The 15,550-nt window shown below is 42.6% G+C and overlaps 1 protein-coding gene across 17 annotated transcripts in view; it reads right to left on the bottom strand.

Annotated features, from left to right (window-relative positions):
* The window catches only part of ksr1a (kinase suppressor of ras 1a), a 184,594-nt gene that overhangs the window by 79,097 nt on the left and 89,947 nt on the right, over positions 1-15,550 (bottom strand). For 16 of the 17 annotated variants that reach the window (XM_078224723.1, XM_078224721.1, XM_078224724.1 and 13 more), the window contains one exon: positions 4,557-4,697. In XM_078224723.1, the coding sequence (XP_078080849.1) occupies positions 4,557-4,697 (141 nt within the window). Of the gene's footprint in view, positions 1-3,007; positions 3,031-4,556; positions 4,698-15,550 lie in introns of those variants that run through there. The other variant, XM_078224736.1, reaches the window with a different exon arrangement.

Genomic DNA, 15,550 nt, shown 5'->3' with positions numbered 1-15,550 from the left:
GCAAGATCCCACAAATAGCAATGCAATAAATCACCAGATTATCAGTTTTAATGATGCTGATTGACAGATAAATGTTAGTCAGGATGCAGGGAGAAACACACATTATCACTCTTCTTTGAATTGAGCCATGTGAATTTTATGTCAACCCGAGGGGTAAACAGGGCCTCAGTTTGCGGTCTTAACCAAAAGATAGCACCTGACAGCACAGCATCAAAGACAGCCTAGGTTCTGTGCTCAAGTCTCTGGAAAGTGGCTTGCATTTGCAATTTTCTGATTCAGATGCAAAACTGCTACCATTAAACCAAGAGGAGCAATTAATTTGAAATAAGGATAAAAAAAGTAACATTTGTTTACATTGACAAGTGTTCTGAGAGCACAACATTGGTTGGAATCAGAAAGCACTTTACAGTTTTGTGTAGGGTTACAACTGGAAAGAAGCGCTGGCCCAAAAAGGGGATAATAAGGTTAAAACAAAACAAACACAAAAAAATGAGTGTAATTTACTAAGGGGTCAAAAAGACGAAACATTAATAACTGACTGGTGCGTAGACAATGAAATGCAGAGATAAGCACAATATCTGCAAAAGTGCAACTTGTGTGCCATTTGATAAATGCTGCTTCCCCACCCCTGCTCTTCGCTTGTCTCCTCTAGTTTCAAGTCTTCCTTTCCACGCTGTCTCATCCGCTTTTTGTCCCATAATTTAATAGGAAATACAAAGCACTGCCAGTACCTCGAACAAAAACAGGAAGTACTTGGAAACAATCAGCAGGTCAGTCAGCATCTCTAGAGAAAACAACTTAATGTTTCGGGCACTCACACCTCAGGTCAGGTGCAGACTGAATTGCTGAGTTTCCAGCATTTCTGTTTCTGTTGCTTTTTCCTAAAAAAAAAACAGCTTTTTGCATTAATTCATGCGATATATATATTTTTCAAATCAGACACCCTTCGCACCCGTTTGTACCTATACCAAGCTAATTTGCCATGTGTATTTCTTTGATACATCTGGTCATACCATTAATCACCTTTCACTTTTCATCTTGCATCCAGCATTCTACTGCTGGAATTTTACCGTCCCGCCCACAACGGGAATTGGAGCAGGCGTTGACCTCGGGCGGGATTTTATGGTTTTGGGACAAGCAAGGATGTAAAATCCCCGCCCTTTATCTCCGTCACAAAGTATACAGTAACTGGGTGTTGATCCAAGCCACATAGTTCAATCCAGACTTTAATTACAGTCCACAACTGGGAAGTTTTAAAATGGAGTACTATAGTCTGAAACTAATTTGGAACAGGCCAGAGGGTCTAAACAGCCTGCCCATCTTCTTAAAAGGAAGACCAGCTAGAAAAAAGGAAATTCATTCCCATGCTGTTCCCTTTGCAAAAGGAAAACAGAGAGAATGTTTGTTTCAGACAGAAAACGATCAATGAGGCAGAAAGTAGCACACATGCATGCTACACTGTTAAACTGCCCAGACTTTAGCTGAAAAACACCTTTTTGGCTTGTGCAATCCAGAAGAAAAAACAGAACGCTAGAGATTCCAGTAAAGCAAAAAAGAATATAAAATCACTAGTAAAACATGTACATGACCAAGCCTGCAGTTTACTAAAAGGAGTGGTAGCAAATTAACAGTTTGCAGTTCTATCCTGAGGAACCACTCTTCCTGTTTAAGTTATATATTAATGGCAGCCTAGAATATCTAGCCCACCCAATCTAATGTACGCAGACTTATAATAAATAATGGGAAGCAAAGAAACAGAAACACATACATAACAGGTATGAAGGTGTTAATCAGTGACATACCCACACATGCTATTCCTAGTTCTAATTATACACACAAAATAAATAATACACCAAAATGTATACATGTCCATATATATATAAAACATATGTACACACGCCCATCTTTAATGCACAGTGCTGTAATGTATAATGGGTCAAAAGTATGAAAAGCCATTCACTTCCTGATGCTTTCACTGACCTTAACAATGTAGCTTCTCCTCAAGGGCGGAAGCAATGATTTATGAACAGTACATAAACAACAGAAACTTCCCACAACTATTAACCTCTAATTAACCTCAGGGTGTGCCTCTTGAAACTAGTAGTCCACAGGAATTACCTGAGCAGTGGCATTAAAGGACAGGCCAGGTTAAACAGTGACCTCGCAGTCACTAATCATAATAAAAGAGTTTGATTGTGTGGACAATGTCATGGTAGGTGAGCTAGTTGCTTAAATGTTATGGCACTTCCCTGTCTCAGATAGATGAGCTCTCCCTAACCATAGCTCTTTCCGAGCAGATTCTCCAGCAACCAAAATTATCCACTTTTATTTTCAGTTGCCGTAGCATACTGTTGCAGGAAATGGGGTCACCCCACATCAGAACCATTCCAAGTGATTCATTATTGAAACTTTGCAATCATGTCAGCAGCATACTACTCAGCCTTTGCATAAACATTGACTTTCCACTCTGGATGATTTGCAGCCCGTGTCAAATAGTTATGCTTCCTCACTGCTGACAAACTTGGAAAGTCTAACCATATTTACAGATTCTAGTAAATTACTGCAGTTTATCTAGATGGGGGAAAATGTCTCGACTTTGCTTGCGTCTTAACGTATAAACATGACAACTTGTGACTTTAGCTATAGATATGCAAAAATGTAGTGCACAAATCTAAAAAAACCCAAAATGTTCAGAAAATAGATCTATTGATGGCTCATTGGGTGGATGCGGTACACAATATGGTATTGAAATAAAGAACTGAAAAAACACATGGTTGTTCTGACAAAAGGCAATGGGCAAGGCACGAGACCTCAACTTTGCACTGCCTTCCAATTCCAAATCCAAGCAATGTTTGCTACAAGCGCACTTTGCAGATATTGGGGGATTGGTTTCAACTATTATGCCCTCCCATATTCAAATACAAGGATTTGTTGTTTAGATTCAAAACTTATTTTTTAAACAACACTTGTGGAGGATGCAGAGAGAGTATAGAACATGCATAGAGACCTGCTGCCCATTAAGCACGCTCTTTCTCTCCCTATATTAACGATCACCTTCAAAATAGAGAAAATTAAATTATAAAAAGTGGAGGAAAACATATACAGTGAATAGCATGGTACATCACTGTGTACTTTAGCACGTAATCATGGAATTTGAGTGGTCTGCAAAGCAAATATTTTATTCAGTTTTCAACACAAAAGGATCCTGCACAGATGTTATTTAGCAAAATGAATGCAGTGTAAAGCCTTTAATCTGATGGAGCAGTGCAGAAATGGAGGAATGGGAGTGGAAAGAGAAAGAAATTAAATTGATCGTAACTCAGCAGCTTCTAGTGCATCTATCCCTACTTAACTATCAAATGTCGACTGCTGTGGTTAAAGCAGATCATTCAAATCCAATTTTACATGCCTCTGCACCATAATGCTAATTGAAATCAAATTATTGATTACCCATTTTTGGCGTAGATTTAACACCAGCAGCAACCTGGGAAAGGATACATCCAAGAAATTTACTGAATCGAAGATTAAAGTACAAACTGTCAGCTGTGGCTCAGGGACTAACACGCTTGCCTTTGACTCAAAAAGGTCATGGGCTCAAAGTTGAAACTTGAGCACAAAAAAAAAGGCTGACATTTCAGTGTGGTGCTGAGAGAGTGCGGCACTGTCAGGGGCACTATTTAACAGATGAGATGTTAAGCAGAGGCTCACCTGTATTTGGAGATGGCCAGTAAAGATTCCATGGCACGATTTTGAACAAGAGCAATGGAGTTCTCTCCAATGACCTGGCCAATAACCATTAAAACAGACTCTGGGCATCAACACATTGACATTCTTGCACACTAATTGGGTGCCATGTTTTCTACATTGCAACAGTGAGTACACTTCAATTAATACTTTAGTGCTTACAAAGGGGTTTGAGACACTGAAGTTGTGAAGAGCTCTAAATGCAAGTCTTTCATAAAGGAACTTCAAAAAAATCTCTACCAAACTTACAATAATAGCTAGCACATCCTTGCCATGAAGCACTTTTCATTATTAGACAAGTCCAAACTTACAAACACCATGCATCATGTCAATAGACAAGCACGCTGACATCTTGCCTAATGTGACACAGGAAGTCATGATTCAGAGCAATGTTCAGTAAGTAATGACAACTAAATACAAACAAAGCTAATTGTAGTGAGGCCAATTTTATTGTAGAATTTTCTGGAAACACCAAAGTAGGAAAAAACTACTGCCTCAAATATAACGCCCCTTCAATAATAGCTTCATTGGAACATTGTTGCATTAATTGAATATTACCAATATATTAAAATAGGAGTTGAGAGAAACACCAGACTGGTTGCGCAACTTCTCGACCAGAGTCACAGAATCAGATCAGCACAAAACGAGGACATTCAGCCCATCGGGTCCATGCTGGCTCTCTGCAGAGCATCCCAATCAGTTCCATTCCCCCGTACTATTCCTGTAGCCCTATAAGTTTAATTCCCTACGCAAAGCATTACATAGTATTACATACATAACATAATTGGATAAAAAAACAAAATTAAACCTACCTGTATTATTTCTTTTCTTAAGTTAATGACACGGAACCAATCACTTAGTTGGGGATAGCTCTCCAGTTCAGATGTTCGCTCACCGAGTGTTACCTTATGCTTGCATTGTAACTGCTTACTTATGTATTTGACAATTTTTACCTGATAAATGAAAAATAAACTAGGATTAGTCAGGATAAACAACTAAATAAATATGACCATTATAAAAATATTGAACGCTCAATAAACAAGTCCAAAACATATACCTACAAAAAATACACTGTTTGAGCACCAGATATTACAGTACAACTAAATAGCACGAACTACATACAGATGTTACTTAATTTTAAGTCTTTTTTTCAACAATGTTAAAATGTAACTGAGCAAAAATGCTACCCTAATACTTTAAGGAATTAACTTTTTTTAGCAAATGTCGTCCAATCATGGAATCACATCTAATGGAAACTGTTTTGCAAGCACGAACTAGTAGGGTCTGTCCTTTGCCCGTTGTGAACAGCACAAGGGACATACTGTTTGAATTAAGTTTTTAATTTCTTAAAGTAGCATCAATGGCAGAAGAATGGCTTAGAATAATTATTATTCAATTCCACAACTGGTTGTCATTTTAATCTCCTGTTTCTGCTGCCAACTGAATCAAGCTTGGTGGTTTCAGTCCAATTCCTGGTGGGTACAAATTCACACTAGCAAAACTGATCAAATGCCAATACTAATTATCAAAACAAGCGTGGTCACAGAAATCACAAAGATTGATCAATGGCAATGAGATGTGTCACTGTGAAACAAAACTGCGTGTTCCTCTAAAGTTATGAAAAGATAGGTGCTGGGGCAGAGCAGCAGAAGTTCAAGTCTGCATACTATTCAAGGTGTAGCTGTCTTGACAATGTTAAAGGCATCAAATTCCAAAACACAATCAAAAAGATCATCAACAATCACCCTTCTCTGAAAGGGCAGATGGAACTTAATGGGCATATAGTAACAATGGCCTGAATTTTGAAGCAAGAACAATAGTGAGGCTAATGGTGTTCACTATTATTACAAAAATTAACCAGACATCAACATCTGGTGTCCATACGTGCAGTCAAACATCAGGAAGTTGCTATCCAAGTTGCCCTGCTGCTCGAAAAGCTTCACTTTAATAATAATAAATGAAACAAGCATTCAAATTATGAAAGAACACAAATTTGTGGTCCCCATAAGATAACCACTTAAAATACCAGAAAAAATTAGGGTTTGTCCATTCAGTATTTAAACAGCATGGTAAATACAAATGAGCATAAAACCTCTGGCACTGAACATTTATTTTAAAGGTGCTAAGTCTGATCCCTTCAAATTTTGATTAATCCAGATTCTGAAAAGTTCAATTTTGTTTTTACTTTTCTTTCCTGTCTTTTCATAAGAACCATAACTAGGAGCAGGAGTGGGCAATCCAGCCCCTTGAGCCTGCTTCGCCATTCAATACGATCATGCCTGATCTCATCTCGGCCTCAACTCCACTTTCCTGCCCATTCACCACAGCCCTTCAAACCATTAAAAACCTGTCCACCTCTCCCTTAAATTTACTCAAAGTCCTGGCATCCACCACGCTCTGGGGTAGTGAATTCCACAGACACACGCCCTTTTGAAAGTAGTAATTTCTCCTCATCTCAGTTTTAGGAAAAGGGGTAGCAGATTTAAAACAATGACCTTTTAACCCATGGCGGCACGGTGGCACGGTGGTTAGTACTGCTGCCTCATAGCGCCAGGGACCCGGGTTCAATTCCGGCCGTGGGTGACTGTGGAGTTTGCGCGTGTCTGCGTGGGTTTCCTCCGGGTGCTCCAGTTTACTCCCACAATCCAAAGACATGCAGGTTCGGTGGACTGGCCATTCTAAATTGCCCCTTAGGTTAGCGGGGTTATGGGGTAAGCCTGGGTAATAGTTGGTGGAGACTTGATGAGCCAAATGGCCTCCTTCTGCACTGTAGGGATTCAATGATAACACACACATTTTCTTAATCCCATCTTTCTTTCCCTCAATTTCCTTTCTATACATTATTTATTATTGGATTAAAAGGTTTGAATTTACAACTCAGCAAGGATCCTTTGAACTGATTGGTTAAGGAGACAGACCATTGCATGCCCTGTTTCGACAGGTCCAGGATCTCCTGCAGAGGGCACTGTACTGTTTTGCCTCGCTAATAACCACAGGTTGCTGCGCAAAAGTCCATAGAAAGCAGGTCAAATGAATATCCATCGTAATTTGTTTACCACTGACCACAAAATCCAGATTATACCCAACTACTGTATCCCGTCATATATTTTCAATATTAATACAGCACAGTAAACTGCTTTTAGCTAATATATTTAGCGTCTTCGATAGGTTGCAAACAAATGCTTTTTCCAAAATCTGCAAAATTAAAATTGCAGATAGGAAACGGTTTTGTAATCACTATTTAGTTGCACAAAATAAGGTTGTCGATCGTCCATTCTGTTGTCCTACGTAATGATGCATTAGACATCACAAATTATTATATGTTCATTAAAGCAAAATACCGCAAGATGCAGATTTACTGACAGATGCCATCTGAAACCAGCTAGTAGAAGATGCAAAAGGACAGCATGAAACAACTAATCTGCACAACACCATGGGTCAGATCAGAAAACCAACCTTTGAGGAATGACCTACCACACCACTACTATGCCCCACGTGTATGTAACCTTACAGCTTGGCAACACAATACTACCAGCTGAAAGCTTGAATCCTTAAAATTTACAGCTTATAAAGTAACCAAATCTTGGTTCAAGAATTCAAATACATAATGGGCTTTACTATACTTTCTCTACTTAATACTTTCACTTAAATCATCGGCTAAACCACAAGGCCTTTAAAAATAATCAGATTAGTATTTTTAGAAAATGCCACAAAATTGCCACAAAACGAGACTACTTGAATTGGTGGCGTTTTACTCAGTCACCCATGGCTGCTGTACTGTGTAAAAGTCTCAGCATTTTAAGCTTTATTTGAACTTGCCATAAAAGTAACTGCCATTTATATCAGGCTTTTCACAACATCGCGATGCCTCAAAGCACTTTACAACCAATTAATGCTTTGTGAAGTTGTAATGTTGGAAATGCAGAAAGGTAAAAATAGACATTCCTTTTTAAATTCTCCTTAACGCAAGATTAAATTGCAGGGGTTACTTATTCTGCAGGGATTGAACTATATTAAATTAAAATCCAAATGAAGAAACACATCTTGGTTCATCAGTCTGCTTCGTATTGCTCCAAAATTGTGCCACAGGTGAGAAGCTTGAGTTTTAAGTTTATTTATTAGTGTAACAAGTAGGCTTACATTAACACTGCAATAAAGTTACTGTGAAAATCCCCCAGCCGCCACACTCTGGCACCTATTTGGGTACACTGAGGGAGAATTTAGCACGACCATGGCACCTAACCAGCACATCCTTGGACCGTGGGAGGAAACCCACACAGACAACGGGAGAACGTACAAACTCTGCACAATGACCCAAGCAGGAATCAAAAATTGACTTTTAAACTACTACTTTGGCAGCCTTCTGGCTTGTGAGACAAAGACTCATGCTGTGCTGGACAACTCATTGCCTGGTTGACTCAGGAGCTCCTTTCTGGCATGGCAGTGTCTGCTGCACTTGCGACAGAGAGGGACAGTGGGTTGGGAAAGTACAGGATAAGAAGGCACAGGATTTGCTAGCCTGTTTTCTCTGCATCCCTTCTTGGCCTGCTGTGCTTTCCATTTCTCCTCTCCTCTTCCTATGCCCCTTCGAACAGTCATCCTCCAGAGGTCATGGTCATCAGCGACAGTGTCTCAGTTGTCTGTGTCAATATCAGCCATCATCACATATTGCTTGCAGGTGGAGGTGTGGACATCCAGCAGGTTATGAATTAATGGACAGTTCACCATGCACAAGGTCTTTGGGTGACAGCGTATACTCATCTGCTGAACATGATTGAGCCAGTGCAGATGTCATTAGTTTAGCAAAGAGTATATACTGATAGAATTAGCACACTCCAGGACCACTGAGTGGTGACCTTATCCAACCAAGAAATGCCAACAATACTTATGAGAGAACAAAGGTAGAAGCTGTTCAGCCTTTTTTCCTGCCTCGGTCACACTACTCAAATGTGCTGAGGATGCAGACTTGGTAGACTTGTGCTCTGGGTCAGCTTATTGTTATTCCACACCCTTGTTCTGCTGCAGCTTTTGCAATGTACGTGCCGATTTCAGCATTAAGTGAGGCTTTCCCACGCATGTAAAGAGTTTGGTTTGCTCACCTGCACCAGAGACACAAATGTCATGGACCAGGATGTTGCCAAACCACCATTAATCAGCACTGGCAATGTGAGGTTGGTTTTGTTAAAAGCCTCACATATCCACAATTACCAGCAAACTAACAATGCTGAAATCATCAGGCAATTTAAACAAGTAACTTCAATTCAATCTCCAGGACTAAAAATGATCAACTATAATCAGTGTAGCATAGAAAAGAGGAATATTGGAGCATTTGCCTATTGTTGAAAAACGGACATGCTATCAAAGCTTTCCCGTCTTGCACTCATCAGGATAGCTTACAAGATATTATCAACAGTGTTGGGAGGGAGGAAGCAACAATATATATTGCATGAGAAGAGTGTGTTGCTGGCTGGCAAATGGACTCTGGTTGATGAAGGCATTGCCATGAAGAATGCAGCATAGAACAGTTAACTGCCCAGCATTGTTCTAATTCAAACCGAACAGCTTGACTTCATTGGTCAAGGAATTGCCCTGAGGGATGACTGTTCCCAAAGCTTTTGTACAGTTGAAAAAGGAGCATTCTAGATTCCTTCTGCTTGCAAAGGTCAAGCCCAGTGCGTGAAGTATGGGTAAGTGAGCCACACTGCGAAATTAGCTTTCAGTATAATTCTTAGCACAATCAGGATTGTTTAGCAGGTGCTGTCCGATCACAGAATCAAACCAACTGCTGGACACTAGGGGCAGGATTTTCCAGGCCTACCCACTGGCAGGATCTTCCTGTCCCCGCACCGATGAGTTCAACAGAACTGGATGATCCTGCCAGTGGCCAATAGCAGATCATCTCCGCCACTGGAAAACCTCCACAGAGGGGGTGGGGGTGTGCTGCTGCTGCTGAAAATCTGCGTGGTCAGTACTTCGGCCGTTCGCAGCTGGCAATCATCAGGATGTACGGCCTATATACCTGCCAACACACCAACATGGAAATTCATACCAGACTGCTCATTTGTGTAATAGACAGAAAGAACATCTTTTTGGCTTGATGGCAGCATCTTGATAATGGACAATACAACTCATGTTGCTATTGAATAATAACAGCATGCAACAGCTAGATGACAAGCTTTAATAGCATGTCGCTTGTTTCAATCAATATCAGAGAATTCTTCGTACAGAGGTGATGTGATGGTCCCACAAGGAATGCATCAAACAAGCTTTCAATTTAAAAAGATCAAATGTGTTTTATTCCCGTACTATTTATATGACAGGTTTAGATGCCTTACATTCCAATTGTATGCACTAACTATACTCACATGAAAAATAAAAGTAATGCAAGTTACATACTGTTAGAAAGATCCCTTGTAGGGGAGGTGTGGATGTTCAGCGAGTCATGACAGTTCACGATGCAGAAGGTCTTTAGGTATACAGCCATCACCCATCTGCTGAACATAGCTGAGACAGTGCAGATGTCAAGGCTGCAAGTGGCCAGATCAGGAGAAGCAGGGTGAGCAAAGAAATTAAATTGGGCCAGAGTTTTCATACCTGCTCCCTCATCCACTGAACATTGCTGGAAACTGCACATGAATGGATGTAACACATGGTAGAACCTCAGGTGAGCGAAGATCAGTCATGGCTGTCACGCATTCGGGTTCATTTGCTAACAATGCGTACTTTTGCTGTGTGTTTCCTATTATTATTTAACCATCTTTGTAGCATTTTGATACTATGAGGTTCTTATTTGAATAGCAGCTACTTAAGTTAGCAAAGGGATTCCCATTGATCATTACTCAAATATAAAATCACTATCATGTGAAAAGACACACACACACCCAAAGAAAAGTAAGCAAGAGTGAAATACTTTAACAAGTCAGAATTGTATTAATTATTAAGATTTATATTACACAAAGAAAAAGAGTGAGATGATCTTTTGTGCAATGTTGCTATGATGACAGCCTATGATTTATCTCCAACTTAATACGGGCTGGGGCTTCTCATATGACTGAACAATCTGACTTATGCAGAGACTGTTTTGCAATACACAAAGACATCAGATAGCAGACTGAGCTGATCATTTCTCAATTTCCTTTGGGCTCTTTTTTGACTTGCTCGACCAATCTTTCTCATGCCATCGTGAATTACCTTTCCACATTTTCTCATCAGAAGCATCATGCTCTCCCATACGTCAATTCAGATGATGGAATTTTTTATTTACTTTATATTAAGCTAGGGGTTCCCAAACTGGGTTCTGCAGAATCCAACCTTCCAGGGTGTGTGACAGATGAGTGCGTGCATGTGAGCGAGCGAGCGAGCGCGAGAGCCGAGAGCGAGCGCGCGCGAGAGCCGAGAGCGAGCGAGCGCGCGCGAGAGCCGAGAGCGAGCGAGCGCGCGCGAGAGCCGAGAGCGAGCGAGCGCGCGCGAGAGCCGAGAGCGAGCGAGCGCGCGCGAGAGCCGAGAGCGAGCGAGCGCGCGCGAGAGCCGAGAGCGAGCGAGCGCGCGCGAGAGCCGAGAGCGAGCGAGCGCGCGCGAGAGCCGAGAGCGAGCGAGCGCGCGCGAGAGCCGAGAGCGAGCGAGCGCGCGCGAGAGCCGAGAGCGAGCGAGCGCGAGAGCCGAGAGCGAGCGAGCGCGCGCGAGCCGAGAGCGCGCGAGCGCGCGCGAGAGCTGAGAGCGAGCGCGCGCGAGAGCCGAGAGCGAGCGAGCGCGCGCGAGAGCCGAGAGCGAGCGAGCGCGCGCGAGAGCCGAGAGCGAGCGAGCGCGCGCGAGAGCCGAGAGCGAGCGAGCGCGCGTGAGAGCCGAGAGCGAGCGAGCGCGCGCGAGAGCCGAGAGCGAGCGCGAGAACCGAGAGCGAGCGAGCGCGCGCGAGAGCCGAGAGCGAGCGAGCGCGCGCGAGAGCCGAGAGCGAGCGAGCGCGCGCGAGAGCCGAGAGCGAGCGAGCGCGCGCGAGAGCCGAGAGCGAGCGAGCGCGCGCGAGAGCCGAGAGCGAGCGAGCGCGCGCGAGAGCCGAGAGCGAGCGAGCGCGCGCGAGAGCCGAGAGCGAGCGAGCGAGCGCGAGAGCCGAGAGCGAGCGAGCGTGAGAGCCGAGAGCGAGCGAGCGCGAGAGCGAGCGAGCGCGAGAGCGAGCGTGCGCGAGAGCCGAGAGCGAGCGAGCGCGAGAGCCGAGAGCGAGCGAGCGCGAGAGCCGAGAGCGAGCAAGTGCGAGAGCCGAGAGCGAGCAAGTGCGAGAGCCGAGAGCCAAGAGCAAGCGAGCAAGTGTGAGAGCCAAGAGCGAGCAAGTGTGAGAGCCAAGAGCAAGCAAGTGCGAGAGCCAGTGAGCAAGTGCGAGCGCGTGTGGGATGTGCGAGTGAGTGTGTGCATGTGAGAGAGAGGTGAATGAGCGTGTGTGAGATGAGAGGGAGTGTGTGTACCTGAGAGAGATGAGTGCGCACGTGAAGAGAGCTTTTTAATTATAGTAGATGTATACATATAAGAAATAGAAAAGTCTTCTATAAATTAGGTTTGCACCCATTACACAAAAAGTCATTTTTTTGGTTTGGTTTTTCAAAACAATAAGAATGTTTCTCAGGGGTTCCTTTTCAGTACTCAAGGTCAAAAGGGTCCCGCAGTTGGCAAGGTTTGGGAAACCCTGTTTTAATCAATACTCATATCTTTGAAACTGACCATCATGTGGATTTTATCCAGCTTCAATTCACCATAAGATATTTTCTTAGCTAGTCTAGAACAAAGTTAACAGTCTGCCTCAGTTACTCCTTACTATCTGTGTCTCTGTGCTTATCTTACACAACCATAACATTTTCATCATAATTCTGAGGCAAACTAAATAGAAGTGATTCGAAATTTATCGATTAAGTGGCAACTGTCGGCGCAACATCGAGGGCCGAAGGGCCTGTACTGCGCTGTAATGTTCTATGTTCTATGTAACTGTAACTGACCTAGCCATCACACACGTACAATAAGTGTGTTACATGTCTCGCTCCAACATAACTTTGCCTCTTAATTTTCCTGCACACTCATGCTGATTTTCACACGAGCGACCAACTGACCATTAGATGTTTTGAACAGTGCAATGGCTGAGTGAGTAGCTTTCTCACCTCCAAATCAGAAATTTGTGGGTTTGTGCCCCACTCCAGAGGCTCAAGTCCAATAATCTCTGCGAACCACTCCCTGATACCAGTGCTGAGGAAGTGCTGCACTATAGCTGGTGCCATCTTTTGGCAGAAAAATAAAATCAAGGCCCCATCTACCTTTCGGTTGGAAGTTAAAAGATCTCTCAGCCACAATTTCAAAAGGGAGCAGGAGTTCCCCTCTGTTCCTGGACCAATATTTATCCCTCAGTCAACAACACTCTATGACAAGATAATCTTTTGTTTTTAGTTACCTCCCATCGCATGGCATAGCTGAAATCAATAGCTTCTCAAGTGAGGAATCCCGGGCACAAATCTGTATCTTAATACTTTGAGGTCAGAGATGTTTGAGGGAGCATTATTGCACTCCTAATTACAGAAAACTAGCACGCTGGGACATTATGCATATTGCCTCAGATTATGAACATGTTTTGGGGCGAACATTAACACAAAGTTGTACGTGTTTTGTGGTTGTACTCCAAGTACCTTGCAGTTTGTGGCCTGTTTAAAACTGAGATGTCATGTATTTGAGGTTTCTATTTAGATACAACTTTTTACTGCAAATAATCCTTATCCCAATGCTTAATTCAGTCAACAACACTAAATAATGTCTAAAATGAGATTGCAGTGTTGCTAATTTTGCAATAATTTGATATGCCACAGCTGGTTTAATTTTGTTTGAGATTCTGCTAAAAATTGATTTTGGATTCCTTTATGTACTTACTAGTAAAGTGCTACGAAACCATAAAAAGCATTTTAAAATCAATAAAATGAAAGAACTGCAGCTATGAACAAAACTAGATCAACATCAAGCCCCAACTTCTAGCATTTTGGTCACGAATTTACTTTACCGCACAAAAATAAAATCAGAAATTTGTAGCTTAAATTGAGTGCTTGCAATAAACAATTTGGCCCAATTCCAGACAGCTCATTTCACAACCTGCTATTTTTAGTACCATGTACCCTGTGTTTCAGACAGTCTTGACTGGGGAACTTTCCATTCTGGTCCCCTGGGCATACAGATGGTGCATGCTACTATCTGCTGCAGCAAGAAAATGAATGCCACTCTTAAAAAAAAAACCCCAAAAGCCACGTCAGTAGAGGTGTTGGAAACACATTTAAATAGCAGTACAAATGTGATGGGAAGATAGGAAATGTAAACTGAAAACCTGTTAAAAAGAATTATTCAAAGTCACATTTTGTATGACATTTAAAATGAAAACTAAAACATGCGGAAATAAATCTTAGTACAGACAAGCTTAAATAATGTATAATCAGCCTCTTTCTCAAGGAACTAAAGTAGATGAACAGCCATGTTATTTAATTAGCGACACGGTAGCACAGTGGTTAGCACTGCTGCTTCACAGCTCCAGGGTCCTGGGTTCGATTCCCGGCTCGTGTGGAGTTTGCACATTCTCCTCGTGTCTGCGTGGGTTTCCTCCGGGTGCTCCGGTTTCCTCCCACAGTCCAAAGATGTGTGGGTTAGGTTGATTGGCCAGGTTAAAAATTGCCCCTTAGAATCCTAAAATGCGTAGGTTAGAGGGATTAGCGGGTAAATATGTGGGGGTAGGGCCTGGGTGGGATCGTGGTCGGTGCAGACTCGATGAACCGAATGGCCTCCTTCTGCACTGTAGGGTTTCTAAAAAAAAAACTTCCTTTAAACCTATGAAAACTACTTTCCATATGATTTCATGATAATGTTTTAATTAATAGTTTGGTAGTACAAACCTTGAGTATTACTGAAAATAGACACATCAAAGCTATCTATCTGGCACTCATCAGGACACATTGCAAGACTATCAATACAGGGGAAAAACAAAAAAATTTGTTGTCACAGTGGCACGGCAGCACGGTGGCACAGTGGTTAGCGCTGCTGCCTCACAGCGCGAGGGACCCAGGTTCAATTCCCGCCTCAGGTTACCGTCTGTGGAATTTGCACATTCTCCCTGTGTCTGCGTGGGTTTCCTCCGGGTGCTCCGGTGTGCTCCCACACTCTAAAGATGTGCAGGTTAGGTTGATTGCCATGGTAAATTGCCCCTTAGTGCTAGGGGATTAACGGGGTAAATACATGGGGTCCCTGGGTGGGATTGCTGTCGGTGCAGGTGCGATGGACAAAATGGCCCCCTTCTGCACTGTGGGGACTCTTTGAATTTATACTGTATGAGAAGAGAGTGCTGATTGGTTGGCAAGGGGTCTCTGATTGGTAGAGGCATTGACATGGAGAATGCAACAGTTGATGATGACTGCAGTTAACTGACCAGCGTTGTTTGAAATTTAAACCAGGCAGCTTGACCTGACTGCTCAAGGCATTGCCCTGAGGAATAAGTCAGCGAATGGCTGTCATTTCTTTTGTTTAGCTGAAATAGGCACAATGTGTGTACATGTTCTTTCTGTCTGCAAAGAACAGGGCCATGTAATAATATGTAGCTTCCAATACATGAAAGTGCACTACACTGTAAGCCTGACAATCTTAAATTGGTTGTCAGCGTAATTCTTAGCATACTGAGGATTATTTAGCAAATGTTGCCCATTCGTGGAATCACACCTAATGTTGGACATTGTGTTTTGCAAGCATGGGCTGGTTGGGTACACTCTGTACCTTGCTCGTCCCAGCCGCTGTTCACAACAGCATTACA

Source organism: Mustelus asterias, chromosome 12, assembly GCF_964213995.1.
Source record: "Mustelus asterias chromosome 12, sMusAst1.hap1.1, whole genome shotgun sequence".
Classification (NCBI taxonomy): domain Eukaryota; kingdom Metazoa; phylum Chordata; class Chondrichthyes; order Carcharhiniformes; family Triakidae; genus Mustelus; species Mustelus asterias.
Note: the sequence above shows the minus strand (reverse complement) of the source record. Positions and strands in the feature narration are given on the sequence as shown.